The 15,561-nt window shown below is 35.2% G+C and overlaps 1 protein-coding gene across 1 annotated transcript; it reads right to left on the bottom strand.

Annotated features, from left to right (window-relative positions):
- Nucleotides 1-5,113: 5,113 nt before the first annotated feature.
- Nucleotides 5,114-11,171, bottom strand: LOC146158002 (uncharacterized). Its single transcript, XM_083383623.1, has 4 exons — nt 11,110-11,171; nt 8,875-9,073; nt 7,358-7,508; nt 5,114-6,510 (listed from the first exon to the last, which is right to left on the bottom strand). The coding sequence occupies exons 1-4, from the start codon at nt 11,169-11,171 to the stop codon at nt 6,269-6,271; spliced, it is 654 nt and encodes a 217-aa protein (XP_083239749.1). The 3' UTR covers nt 5,114-6,268.
- Nucleotides 11,172-15,561: the final 4,390 nt, after the last annotated feature.

Raw genomic sequence — 15,561 nt, 5'->3', positions numbered from 1 at the left:
TCTCTTACTGATTGGTCTATTCTAATTTAAAACCCGGGTGTAGTTACAATAATTCTAGACAAACACTTAAAATATATATTAATCAAGCAACCTATCAAACTATGGTTCTAAGATTTACCTTGCATTGGTCTATGCAAAATCTACCCGGTTTCTACATTACATTTATTAACGAAATTATATGTTCCTGTGTGCCAAAAAACTTCGAGCACGGACAATTTTTTTTTTTGCCAATGCGTTTGGTTTCCTTTTTCAGGTTTAACCGATTCAAACCAAATAAACACAAACTTTGAAGCCATCAGTTGGGTTTAAGTTAGTTCTGGCCACGACTTTAGGCAATAACAAAGACTAACGTTAATTACAAGTCAGAACAGTCTAAAGATGATTTGCTGTTTAACAAATCGTGGTCATAGGGAATTGCGGCGTACACCCAAGTGTATTGTGTGGCCATATTTAAGGCCTACATTTGTATTTTAATTGGGGCTGGACACGCCCTTTGGTGAGAAAATAATAAATAACTATAAATTCATACCAGAACAATTTTATGATAACTTTCTATCAAAACGTAACCCTCAAAGAATTATTGTGTAAATATAGATATGTGTAGGCTCGTTTGGATTTTGACTCGCGAGCTTGGAAAGAAAAAAATTATCAACTGTAAAATAATTATGTAAGATATTGAAAAAATCGTAGTCATCGGTGTACATACTTTGAATTCATATTTGAACACTTTAAAGAAAACTATTAACTTTCTTTGTAAAACCCTTAGCATTCAAGACTTAAAATGTACACACAGACATGCGTAGACACAGTTAAAGCCTACATTTGTATTTTAATCAGACTGGCCGCGACCTTGGGTAACCCGCGCGCCAAGTCATCCAGAACGGACACGCTCCGACTGAGGCAGTTAGTGACGTTTCAGCGCGCCAGGGAGATGGCCATGTCGACCTGACGGAGCCAGGCCTTGACCTTTGAAGGTTCCGGCCACAATCATGCACTGGGTGGCGCTGTGGCGTGAGTATTTGTCGAAGTGGCCGAGAGTGAGCAAGACCGGGTTGTGCCCGATCAAGCCTTTATTTTTTGAAGGCTCAGCAAATTGCGTAAAACTTTACTTTGCAGAGGTAAACAAGTACACGTAGAATTGTTAAGTTAAACTGCTGGAATTAACCGCTTCGCAGCTGGAATTAACCGCTTTATTCTCACAACCAAATGAACGTGACATTACCTTGTTGTTCAATGGAAGCTACATTGTGTGTTGGCTGTTGTGGTTGTCGAAATTTCTCACTGACATTGCGTTTTTTAAGTTGAAAACACTTGAAAGGCTTCTGCTGATAACTTGACATTTTCCCATTCCAATAACCACGCTCGTGGAAATAATGTCTAGTCACTTGTATGTTAAACTTTCGACAGAAAGAGCAAATGTTGATTTTTAAGCTAATCTCTTGTTTGCTTATTACCGGCTTTCAATAATGAACGCACTGTGGATAAAAATAGAACTTACATAATGATGGCCTCTTACTTATCAATAGGGTAAGTTGTTAATGCTTTTTCCTATTATAATACAAACGTGCATCATAAATTGTTTTTTAGTAAACTGGTATTCTCAAAACAAATAGGTATCAACACTTACATGTTGAAATTTGATAGTTTTGCGAAGAGAAATACAATAAAGTTTTGAGTTTGTTGACGACCACACTTTTATGGCGATTCGGTAATCAGATTACCACATGGTGGCGATAAAGATGTTGTCCAACATAAGACTTATCAACTTGCCAGACATTACTTAAACAACTCATTCAAATATATCCAGTTATTTATCTAAAAGAAAAACCTATATAACAGGACTGCAGATTTGTTTTGAAAGTTGTCATATTCATGAAATACATTAAGGGCAACACGCAGGCCTACTCCAAACCGAATTCAAGTAATATATGACAAGCTAAGCATGAGTATAATGTTGATCAAAAACTTAGCAGAGGTGATCGAGCTCACGTAGGCAATGTTAAGTTGAACTCTACGCCGCTGGAATTAACCGCTTTTATTCTCACAACCCAAAGAACGTGACATGAACTTGTTGCACAATGGAAGCTACATTGTGTTGGCTGTTGCTGTTGTCGAAATTTCTCACTGACATTGCGTTTTTTATGTTGAAAACACTTGAAAGGCATCTGCTGATAACTTGACTTTCACCCGCCCTATTCCTATAAATACGCTTGAGAAATTAATGTCTAGTCACTTGTATGTTAAACTTGCTACAGACAGAAAGAACAAATGTTGATCTTTAAGCTAATCGCTTGTTTGCTTATTACTGGCTTTAGTTTTGCCGAAGCTTCTTCTAGCAAAGTGGCTGTGTGTTCCTGCTCTTCAATTCAACAGACGATCGATGACCTTAAACCCACAAGTTGTGCTGATGTTTGGGCCAGTGGAGACACCACCGATGGGGTTTACACAATCTACCCCTTCTCTGACCCAAGCAGAACACTTGAAGTGTTTTGTGATATGAACCCAACTGACCCCGGTTGGATTGTAAGTTTTGCGTCGAAATTGATGCATAATTAATTCAAAGAGGATTTGGTGTTAATTGAACTTAATCTTACAAATTATTTACAAGACAATTATTTACAAGACAATAAAACATTGTAAAGATACGGTTTAAAAGCTTAGAAAACTGCACCCTAGAGTCACAGTTTTTTAAACTTTGATTTAAAATTAAAGTTTAAAACTAAGTATGTTAAAAATTGCGGTTTAAAGAAAAATTGTTGAAAATTGCAATTTAAAACTAAATTGTTTAAAATTGCGGTTTAAACCTAAGCTGCAATAAGCACCAGGGCGTTCTTGAAGTTGTTAAAGTTAAGATTTGTTGGTTAGACCTTCCTTAAGCGGGCGGACGGATCTGTTGATTTTTACCTAAACTGGTATGAATACGTGATCGGTTTTGGTGACAAGTCGAATGAACACTGGTTGGGTGAGTTTGTAGCTAAATTAGAGGTTTTTGTAACAGTGTTCAAAACCCTGTAAAGCTATTTTCTTAACAAGGTATGACCGAGAGCTGTTTCTCCCACTTGAGTAATGTCTGCTTTCGGTTTCACAAATCGTTCCCTTTAAAAATCGTGTAATTCGCTTACATTCTCAGCAAAATTGTGTTGTTGCAAATGCGATAAATATAAACATCCTGTCCAATCGTTCATATTGCGTTTATATAGACGTTGCAGGGGGTCTTGGATACCTTGAATATTTTAAGTTTATCCAAATTAGATTAGCCTGCGATTTGTTAGGGGTGAAATTATTAGTTAAGTACACAATAAAGTTAGGGGGCAAGGGTTATGCAAAGTGTATGCGCTTTCTGGCCATTTAGGTCTTGCTACGGCGGGTTGAGAACTTATGCGATACAGACCTTGTTTCGACTATTAACTATTGGTCGTATTTCACCCTTATTCTGCACTGCGTTGTATTCTGAGGTTAATGTTGATTTTCGGTCTAATTGCTGGAGTCAATAAGAAGTTTAACAACAAAACGTGCTTTTGTTTAAAGGTCTCCAAAATATCCATGAGATTACTTCTCAGGGAGATTACGAACTTCGAGTTGATATGACGGATTTTGCGGGAGAATCGAGATACGCCAAGTACAGGTAGCCATCAATCAAGAAATCAGTATGGCATGAATTAGGTGGAGGGACACAACAGAATAACTAGGGAATTAAGTTTACCAGGGATAAAACATGATAACCAGGGAATTAAATGTTTTTGTGCGTCGGCGTCGGGTATAATATTATAACGGCATAAATTAAAAAAGGATAAAAACTATTCAGGATGCATAAATATACTAGTAACAAAAAACTTCAAGAATAGGCTGACAATTAATAATATGCAAATCAATAAAATTTGTACCATTTTGCGAAAGCTTAAACTTCCAAATTATTACCACTACGTTTTCAATCTGCTAAACCAAAACAGTTCTCCTACTAAAAATCGATCTATATTACTCGTTGAATACAGACGCTAATGGTTGGCAAACCTACTTTAGCCCAATCAGTTACACAATATTAAGGGGCTGTATAGTGTAATGATTCCTATACCGACGTAGGTATGCTGTAGGAGTTTACCAACTTCAGCTGTGTTGTTTTGTAGCTCTTTTAACGTGGACAGTGGAAGCAATTACGTCTTGTCCGTTAGTGGCTACAGTGGAGACGCAGGTGAATATATCTTCGTACAAGTAGCCTAATGGATTGTAAAATTCCTCTTTTCCTTATTATTTTTATAGCCTTTTCTTTAGTTTGTATCAGTATTGAACTAATTGGTATTGGAAGGCCTAAATTTCTCCTCAAATTACCTGGTATCAGAATGCAACACGCAGTATCGGAAAACTAACGAAGTCGATTTGCAGGCGACAGCATGAGTTACCACAGCGGCTGGCCTTTCTCTGCAAACGATAGCGACAATGATCCTCACCAGAGCAAAAATTGTGCTGTAGAGTACGTAGGTGCTTTTTGGTACAACCAGTGCTACCGAACCAACCCCACAACAACATACTCACACACCCCTACACCTACCTCTGGAACTGGAATAAGATGGGGAGATTGGAAACCTGACTCGTTGAAATCAATAGATTTCAAAATAAGGAAGCTTTAATTACTGTAACTGTAATTCCTGGTTATTGGTGTTTCCACAATCCAATAAAAAAAGTCTTGCTGGGAATATTATGCGTGGTGATTTTTCACAGGATGTACAGATTTCGACTTTAAATAAATAAAATCCGTAAACAAACAATCTTACTTATTAAAAACATGAGGTACCTCGCATCCCAGATAATCAGAAAGACAAGGACTATATACTATTTGGTTAACGCTCATACGTTAATTTCCACTGAAGAGATTAAAAACTCTTCTTTAGCCATTTAAATAGGGAGTTTTTTTAATGCAAGTTACAAATTGCGAAATTTTCCACAATGCCGTCGAAAGGCAAAACAATATAACAATAGTTTGCTACCGCCTGGAAATGGACTGGAATTATTCAAAGCAGGATTTTATTTTCAGCCCTGCCTAATGCAATGTTCAAATATAACTTGTGTATTTATTTGCACGCACCATGCCAAGTCCGAAACACGGCCATGTTATGTCAATGGTCGGCAACCAACTTATACTGAAGATCAACAGAGTAATTTAAACTGAGGAGGTTGTACTGTTCTATCAGCATTAGCAAAATCCATCACGACATTCGAGTAAAAATTGCGACTTTTGGGCGAAAATGTTTACATTCAACGAAATACGGATACTTACAGAATGACAACTTTTATTTGCAATCATTTCACCACCTAAAAACTTCTAAAATGATACGCGTCAATAAAATACTGTGACCAAATAGGCATCGTTGTAATATTACAGCTGACAAGCCAACATAATAAGCGTATTTTTTCATTTTTTTCTTACGTTGTTTCTATTCTTATTATAGTTACAGCGGTAGAAAATAAATAAGTAAAACATATTTTTGGACTTCTAATGTGGATTAATTTGACCAATGCTATGATAAATTTAATACCATAATATCAAAAAAAATAAAATCCGGTGATTTATAATGTTTTAGTAGTTATTTCGCAGACTGTGAACAAATATTTGGTGTTTTAAAAGCTACAATAGGTTTAGTTTGAACACGACAAACACCAACGAACAATTGTTGGTATTCCTACCATGAAATTGTTGCTACATAACACGAGAAAATATGAGAATGTGGCTTTCCTGCGCAAAGTAACAAATGGACGATAAAATAGGTTTTTGTTTCACGAAGCCTCCAGAAACTGCTAGTTGTCGTTGAAAATTTGATTAAAGATTTAAACAGCGAAGTGAAATGTGCCTTCCATCACAAAAGCTCGGTGTTAAAATCCATAGTTTTTTTACATGATTTCTGTGCGATAATATCGAATAGGGGCCGATACCTAAAGTGGTAGTATCGGTACTCGTCCGATACTTGGGTCAGGGTGCTATCGGCGCCGAAGCAATACTAAAATAATATGGGAGAAACAGTTTTCAAAAGTTGTAATTTAAACTATCTCGTTTGTTTAAGCAGTCATGACGTAACTTGTACCGATACTTTTTGCCCAAAATATCGGGAATCGTGATCGGATTATAATATCAAGTGTCGGAAATCCCTACTTTTGTCCAAAACATCAGGAATCGAATAAAAAATATCGGGCATCGGTCATCCCCAGTTCGCAGTGTTGCAACAATCCAATTTGAAAAGTTTAGCAACAACTCAACTCCAAGTTCGAAGCCAACTCATTATTTTCCCACGCTGGCCATATACTGGTCCAGCTCAGCGTCCATGCTGCTCTTCGTCTTGGCCATGTACTTGTCCAGGTCTGTGTCCAACTTGTCCTTGTCCACCGGCTTGCCCCCCGCCCCCTTGTTCACCCCCCGGCCCCGGGTATTCCCCCTGCCCCTGGTGGCACCGCGCTGCGCCCCCCTGAATTGACCCCGGCCGGTGTTTTGGCCCCGAGTAACCCTGAATCCGGCGCCTCGTCCTGAAAATAAAAAAGGAAGTTGCCAGAAAGGTATACTTTATTGAAACTACCTGTGCTAATTAAGGATTCGCGATAATATCGGTAGGATATAGGATTAGGGCCATGACTTATTATTTATTCAAAAAGTAAATTAGTATTTTTAGGACAATATACTCCCAAAAGAACAGATCTTCAAAATAAGTACGGTACCCCATTCTTCTTGTACTTTGCACCTCTTAGGTATTTTTTATATTGAATCAATCATAATACGATACTCTGGGAAAATGTCAGTATAAACACACACACACACAATGAATAATACCAATGTCAGATCATGAAGGTAGACTTGGTAATATTTGTTAGCGGATTTAAATCTGTGGCCAATCTTTAAAATCTGTGGCCAATGTGGCCGTATCAATAGACGTTTTGCATATATGGGGCAGTGAACTTCTAAATTTAAGATAACAGCTTTTGCGCTGTTGCACAAATGTTGTGACTACAAAGAATTGAACATACAGGGTCTTTAGCCCAAATAGGAAAATTAAATCGCAAAAAAAATGCATTTACATAAAATAAAAGACATAGATTTTTTGGGTTCAATGACCTTATGCCTAAGTGGTACTTCAAGAAAAGTTTTGAACACTTTTGGTGAACTACAACTGCGCTACAGGAACTAATTTTGCACATTAATTGATAACTAGATTAAATTCCAAGGTATTATTCACGTTGGGCCCCTATACATGTATGCCTATAAGAGATATTACTGATGGTTTTGCCGCATCAACCAATTAAATCTCGGAACAGTGACCCAAAAAATATAGTACAATGAACATTTGTGTATTTTACTTAAAACTTTTGTGTATTTTACCTCTTCCCCTGTTGCTCTTGAAGCTTGTGACATCATTATTTTGTTGGTAATTTTGCCGGGTGATTCCCCTTCGGTTCACGAGGAACCTTGCTCGGGTCGTGACCCCTCGACCCCGACCCCTGGTTGTACCAAGGCGGTCCATAACAGACGTCTGTAACGACAAATTAAGGTAGATATAGCCCAGGGGTTCTTAAACTGGGGTCCATGGACCACTTGGGGGTTCGCAAACTAGTTTTAGGGGGTCCATGCAGGCCTAATTGAAATGTTAGTCTATATCAATTTTCAAGGAACATAGTTTAATGTAAAATAAATGGATTTGAACTGAATGTATTTAGAATCTATTTTGCTTTCACATTTTTTGGACCGATTTTAAATTTCTGAAGTGTATTTGCATTGTGAAGTCAATTTATGCCTAGTGTACATGCAAAGCAAAAAAATTGGGGGGTCCACGTTAAAATAAGTTCTAGAACCCTTGAATAGCTTGATAATGAATTTTAAAGCCAAAAAGGTCAATCAAATCGATATAATCTTAATAGACGTTTCAATAAAAACTTGAATAATCCTTAGTTAATGTGATTCAAAAGTATATCTAAGCATCACTTATAAAAGGTGGGATGCAATTGTTGTCATTCTAAGTTTCTAAAGTCAGAGAATTCATTACACATTAACTGATGATGATACAAGTTTGTATTGAAACGTTTTTATTGAGAATATGTCGATCTACTTGACCGTTGTAATTCATTATCAAGCTACATTACAAATCCATGCGCAATGTTTCCAATAATTAGCAAAGACTCGATCAGCACAGAGACATAACTAGTGGACATGTGTGTATAGATTTGCTTAATAAAACTTAATTTTATTGAAAGTTTCATTTGTTGATTTTACAAATTCCTTAAAAAGTAATAAAAACTACTAGTGAAGTGCTATAAGTTTAATGCTACCTTATTGTACTAATTAAGTGATCAGGTTAACTAGGGAACAGATAGAAATGATTTGCAAACCAGATTGGCTGGCAATCCTTAACCCTTAAATTGTTCTGATTTGGCCCAACAATCTTAGTAATAATAATGTAGAAGTGTAATAGCTGCCAGACAAACTATTCACAAAATAGCTTGCCAACTCCCAAGTAATTTATCGGTTTCTTTGAAAAATATACATTTATATATATAAATTATATGGTTTTCATAGCAACAACGGTAATGGAGAATTGACTTTACAAATATAACAGTATATTAATTGTTTACACTGTTAAAAAATGGTACCTATATAAAGAAACAGAAACTTTCATCTAAAAGTTCATCAACCTATATTTATTATTATACTCCTATTTTACATGTTAACTTGACATAATGCTAACAAAAATGTTTTTTCAAAAAAAAAAAAAAAAAGTGTTTGTTTTTCAGGAACAACTAAATCATAGTTTTTGTACTGAAATATATTTTTTGCCAATGGATCAGACAATATCATCGATAAACTGATATATATGTGTTTATTTCTAATTCACAGTGCAATACCTTAACCGGTGATTTGAATGGTTTGGGTTGCGGCGGTGGTCGGTACTGTTGGTTAATCCCAAGAGCAGCTTCTACGGTCGGACGTCGCTCCATTTGTTGGGTTAATCGTCGGTTCTTTTCGCTCGCCGACTTTAAAGTGCTTGCTTGGTTGCGTACAGATTGCGTCGAAGGGGGCCGCGATTTCATAATCGATGTGAAGCTTGTTGAAGGTCGAATAGCCGGGTAAGTTTTAACACATGGGCCATCAAAATAGCCACAAGGTTGCCAAGAACACGTTGCTTGCATATTTTCAGCTTGTTGTGTTTGGTGTTGATCAATTTAATGATATAATTTTTTTTTTCTCAAGTAGGTTATCATTGTCACTGCTTGAAAATATATGAAATATACTTCAAAATATTTTAGCATGCATCCAGCATTTAAGAGTTAGAGTGTAATCAGATTTAAATAAATGTGTTGTATTCACTACATATTTTTTTTTTTTTATTTAAAAAAATAATTTTATTAAAATGTTTTCTAGTTTAGTTTGTACATTTTTAAAAAATCTTTTTTTTTTATTATGTTATAATTTTTTATTATGTTATAATTTTATGATTATTTGAAAATTATGGTGGTGTATACCAGGGGCGTGTAACCTGCGGTCTGCGAATTTGTGGCCCGCGGTGTGCTTTGTTATTTTGGCATGGAACACCAAACATTGGTAACTGTTTTAGGTAACTGTTAAAATAAGAAACTTCCTGACAGTTCGTAAGTCTAGGTCACCCTATAGTAAATATTTAGTTTATTAGAATACTCGCAGTATGAGGTGGAAGGCAATTTATCTTAAATTACCGCTAACGGTCATTTTGACCGTAAATCAAATTATAATTCATCCACGATTAAAATCATCGCCATAAACAATATTCTTTTGTTGTGGTATTGTTTATGGAACAATGGCTGCAGTAGCTGCTAACAGTTAGTTACTAGTTTGTTCATAATTTTGAGTCAAAAATTTGATGGTTGACGGAAGCAGAAAGAGAAAGTAATTCCAAAGTAATGTGGCCTGTTAACAAAATAAAACTACAATTCTAAATAGGTTTTCACTCGATCTAAATAGGCAGTATGAAAGGTTGCACACCCCTGGTGTATACATTCATATCAATTTCAGTGTTTTATGTTAGAGTGGCCACTTTAATTATTTGAATACAATATTTTAGTTCATAGGAATAAGTTCAGTTTTATCTTCTTTTAAGTGCTAGTTTGAAATGAGGTGATCTTTGTAAATATATAAGTATTATTTAGGCGAATGCCTTTGTGACTATAAGTAAAATAACTGATTAATAGGTTGGACACTTTAAATAAAACAAATTATTTTATGATTGTCAGTTTTAGTGTTAAGATACTACAAGAAATTAAATTGAGAAAATAGCACATATATATACACCGAAAAGCCATCGCAGACTCGCCGAATCTGTCGATCTATGATGCAAGCAGAGCAAGCCAGAAAAACAACTGGCCTGCAGTGAGGTTCGAACTCACGACCTCCGGTCAAGCCGGGACCGTCGCTCTACCAACTGAGCTATGCAGGCTCAGAGAGGAGCGAGTCGAGTTATTAAACACATGTTTGTGTGTGTCTTTCATTCACATATATATACATTCGCACAATGGTGAATTTTAAGCTAATTTAATGAAAAAATGATATTGCATGATGATTTGTATGACAGATATATATATATATTTGCATTTTTAACAGCTAATTTGTTAAAAAAGTAAGTTAAAGAAAATCAAGTATGTTAATAGGATTATCAACACCCATATAAGTCATTCTACGTATAACTACAACTACCAGCTATTATCTTAAGATTCATAAGAAATGAAAATGATGTGTATCATTTGTGATGGATTGTAATAGGTTGCTGTTTGAATTTGTGACAAGCTGAGAAATATTTCAAGCAAAACGCCACTTACGATATAAAAATCAGGGCGAGCGCGACTTGACAACTCAGTAAAATGGCCTCTTACTTTTCAAATGAAAATGGGCCACAAAGTAATATAGTGCATACAAATATATACTTACACTCTATTAGGGCACTTATACTTGTAAAAATCGGCCTCTTATTTTCTCTCGTTTCATAGAAACTTTGAGAAATGGGCCTGCTTGCAGTTATTACACATTTTGAATATAGCGTACAGTTTTCCACAAACCGAATAACTGCAAGTTTGTGGCTATTATTTCACACACGGCTCAAGATTTCTCACCGGGAGTTTAAGGTCATTTTTGTTGTGTTCTTCAAACTGATTTTTATTGGAGGTGACGCCATGATCTGAAAATAAGAAATAAACCAATACTCCAGCTGTAATTTAAAAGCATGTCTAACAATCCACGAATCTAGCAGACTGTATTTCACTAAACTATTAAAATTGTTACAAATACAAAAGTAGACTCAAAATACTTTGCTGCAAAAATAAATGCAATACAGTACTTTGTTTTACAGAAGAGTCGGGGTATTTGATAACTTGTAAAATTGCATTTATTTCATATCGCGAATTGCTTGAAATTTTAATAAATTGGTTCCATGAAATAATTTGCATTAATTCATAAAAAAGTTTAAGTTATTTTCCACAGGTAACTAATTAAGACCAACCCTCTGATCACACCAACCTTTTGTATAAAATATTTACAAGAGGGTGTCTATTGGAGGTGGAAAAAATAACCGTAAAGTACAATTACAACGATTTGTGTAGTCTTCGTTTGAAATCTTGTAAAATAATTAAAACAAGAAAACTGTTTTCCTACATAAAAAATAAATATAGATTACAAGTTGTGGTCATTTTGTCAACTTAATATAATCAAGTCTGCATTTCATGCAACTTTTTCTTGGGTATTTCAGAGGCTGTATGGAAGAGAATCGGCGTGACAAAAGTATTTTTAGCCAAGGTCATACTGACGCATTTTATTGAACATCATTGTGTAATGTAGTGATTCATATAACAAAAATTTGGCGCTCTTTCACTTATGTACGTGAAAATTAATAAAAAAAAAACTTTCTTCAAATGCCGCATACCACAATGCATATTGTTTGGGTAAGGGTGCGGGTTAGCGTTTGGTTGAGGATGGGTCAAGTTATTATTTAAACATAATATTACTTGACCCACCCTCACCCAAACGCTAATCCGCACCCTAACCCAAACAATATGTGTTGTGTTATGCAGTATTATTATGTTTTGTTTTTTGCAGAACTTTTCACGTACATAAGTGAAAGAGCGCCAAAAATTTTATAATAAACTTAGGCTGCAAGCCGATTCTGAAAACACTCATGAATGTAATTGCCATTCTTTCAGGAATGGTGTTAGGTTTTCAGCGCTAATTTTTTGTTTTCAGCGCTAATTTTTTGTACATAAAACGAAAGTTTAGAATCCTGACACAAGTTATCCATTTTTTGCGAAATTTAAATGTGCAATTTTCTAATGGAGGAGGCTATTTGCCCGGCAACCCAGTATCGAACATTAAAAATTAGACTACAGTACACAATTCATGATTCTACATATATATGGAGAAAGAATCGGATCCCAAACTTCGAACCACATCATAATCAACACTAAGCCCGCACCCTAAACAAAATATTGTGCGTTGTGGTAGGATTCTGGACCAGTGCCACGTAAAATACTATTCATTATTTAATCTATAGTTCCATACCCTTTAAAAAGCACGGAATTTGCCAAAATAAATAACCTAACACGTAGCAGTTTCGTTGACAAATTGTTTCAAAAAAAGAAACGAAATTGCTCAACACTTCCGTATAAATACAGTCAACTCATTTCCGTAACTTTAAAAACGTATGACGTAGAACAAAAACACTTCATAAAAACAAGTCCTTCATTTGGTTGTCTAATCTAAAAATCAAATAACACAAGGAAATGATTAACTAGTTCGAACACATTTTTTTCATTACACTTTTAAATAGCGGCAGTAAGTGTAATACCCAACGGGGTTTCGACTTTCCTCTTTCCTAACGACCCAGATGACAGCTGTTATTTTCTCTCACCTAGTGTAGCCTATCTCTTATTTTCATCAGTCTGTATTGTTGTGTTTTTCAACTTGTAAATAAAATTATATACCTGACACAAAGTACGTTTTTATCATTTAAAAAAATTATATTATTCGGCTTTGGTTTTATTTCTTTTTTAAAATAGTTTTTAGAGTTAGTCCAAAACATTCGTTATAAATATAATTCGTTATAATAATAAAATGGTGTATCTACAGGTAAAACATTTGAGAAGTTTCTAAATATGTAAAATTGTTGATATATCGAAAATGAAGCAGCCTCTACTTGTTGGTACTTACGTTTGCTTGACAATTGTCTTATGTTAAAACTGGTAAAACAACAGATGCCGATATTGAATACTTGATATTCTTATTTAATCACAGCCTACGATGCTGGTGTTTAAACCAATTGAGTTTTCTGGGCTGTTATTAGTAATATAAAGTTTAAATCTAAAATTTTGCACCTCAATTTGTACTTCTCATAAATGTTTTGTCTCCTCAAACCAAAATTCGCCAAAGTTTGGAATTCAAACAATGTTTGAGGCGCTTCATAAATGTGCTGTAGTACAATGTAGTAGAATTACTTGGGCGACAAACGTGCTTTGTTGTGAGCAATTAGCCTAACTTTATTGTCCCATAAATATCAATGGTTTTAATCAATTGAATACGATATTTTGATTTTTGGTGAAAAAAAGTGCTCGAAAGCCGATCTGTGTTGACGTTTATGTACATCAAAGCAGTTTTAAAGTTGCAGAGTAAACAACGTGATGCATTTTGACAAAACCCAATATAGAAACCTAGTCTCTGCCAACAAACGTTACTATGTAACAAATCGTGCACCAAGGTATAAAACAAAGACAAGGCAAGCTTGAAAAGAAGATTTCGTTGACGTCAGATATGTTTTTGACAACTTTCTTTAGAAGAAATCTGTTTTCGCAATTTGTTAGATTGTGACAGCTTTGACTGCAGACAAACCCAGGTCCCAGGTGCTACTTATCGTATGTCAAGAATTGTGGTAGCTGGTAGGCCTTTCAAAGAATATTGAAAAAAATTATTTAAAGTAGGCTAGTGTTTCTTAAACTTTTTTAGTTTTGTTCACCCCTAGCATCTATCTCTAGATTTCATTCACCCTTGTCCCCTGATATGACAAAACTATCTCGTCTATATACAACAGTGCAAAATAATTTAGGTTGTTTCGATTTTTGTTAAGATCATCTTAAGCCAAGTTATACCACTGCAAATCTATAATTTCTCGAGTCCAGAAATATAAAGCTAAAAAACAAAAACACAATCACAAAGTTAACATAAAATGCCTCATCTATCTATTCTATGGGTGCGGCTCAGTGTAAACATGTAAATAAAATGGCGTAAGCCTCAGTCGAATATTTTGTAAACTAACTCAAGTCCAAGTCAAGTCTTTCTAAAATAACAAAAATTAAAAAAACAGTCCAAGTCATCAGTTGCCCAAGTCAAGTCCCAGTCACAAAAATAAAACTCAAAACTCCGACTTATCGTCCGACAGTAATAACTAACTAAAAATAACGTAAACGTGTTATGAAAAAATGCTTGTTGAAACCACCGAATTATTTCAAGCCAAATCAATTGTCTAAAAGAAAAAGTCTAGTCATTTGTCCAAAAGACTTAAGTTAAGTCAAGTATTTAAATCCAGTGACTTAAGTGCACTTCCTAAGTCATTATAACAATTGTGCGGCTAGTCATTTTATTACAAAGTGGGCCTTTTTGGCAAACAATAACTATTACGATGGGTGTGGGGGAGACCAGGCTATGGCCACCACATACTATATTTTTGCAAACTTTTTTATGCAAATTCAAGTTTGTACGCGCTTTGCTTAAAATTTATTTCGTTTTCAGTAATTTTTCAGCTGAGCTTACAACATTTTGAGCAATATGCAAGTCAGTCTATGAGCTTAAGGCGTAAACGCATCCTTTATATTTTTAAAAGTTTTGCCAATTACACAAAATAAAGCCATTTTTCGCGATTCGCCGAGCTTTGATTTGCGTATTTTCACTGGAGAACGACAGGTGTTTTCAAGATCACTATGACGTAACTCTGTGAGGTCATACCTGAAATTTTAATGGTCCCTAAAAGAAAGTCGTGGATTCCCCTTGTATTTTGCTAATTTATGGCCTGATAAAATGCTTTTAACGCAAATTTCAACCTTTACTTAAAAATGTCGGGCGGTTTGATCAAAAAACTCAGTGAAATAATTCTACTTTCTTGATTGATAGAATCAGGCGAAATACTTGGGAGTTTAACACGTTAGGCAGAAACTGGAACTAGACATTCTCGAAAAAGCAAAGAAGTTCTGAGAAATATACAACGTCTGAACTATTGGCTGTGATTCGAAGGTTGGAGAAAACCTGCTTAGCAGTTATAAGGTCGTGATGCAACTGTGTAAGCAATTCAAGAGTAGATCTAAAGATATTAGGAATGTAGGCAAAGTGTGAGAATGGGTTACTGATTTAACATCTATTTAGTGGGAATCTCAAAACTCATACAGAAGTATATCATTTTGAACGTTTCGAATAACTCTTCATTCATTTTCAACATAGTCGTTCAAATTGCTTCCTACTTCTGTATGGGCTTTGATATACTTACTACGTATTACTGCATTTACAAAATTGTATTCTCAAAGATTTATTTA

Source organism: Ascidiella aspersa, chromosome 3, assembly GCF_963924565.1.
Source record: "Ascidiella aspersa chromosome 3, kaAscAspe10.2, whole genome shotgun sequence".
Taxonomy (NCBI): domain Eukaryota; kingdom Metazoa; phylum Chordata; class Ascidiacea; order Phlebobranchia; family Ascidiidae; genus Ascidiella; species Ascidiella aspersa.
Note: the sequence above shows the minus strand (reverse complement) of the source record. Positions and strands in the feature narration are given on the sequence as shown.

Coding starts and splice junctions, on each gene's coding strand:
- LOC146158002 (XM_083383623.1), bottom strand. CDS start 11,171: ATGGCGTCACCTCCAATAAAAATCAGTTTGAAGAACACAACAAAAATG. Junction 7,509..8,874: donor CATTCAAATCACCGGTTAAG/GTATTGCACTGT, acceptor TTGTCGTTACAG/ACGTCTGTTATGGACCGCCT. Junction 6,511..7,357: donor CAAGAGCAACAGGGGAAGAG/GTAAAATACACA, acceptor TTTTATTTTCAG/GACGAGGCGCCGGATTCAGG.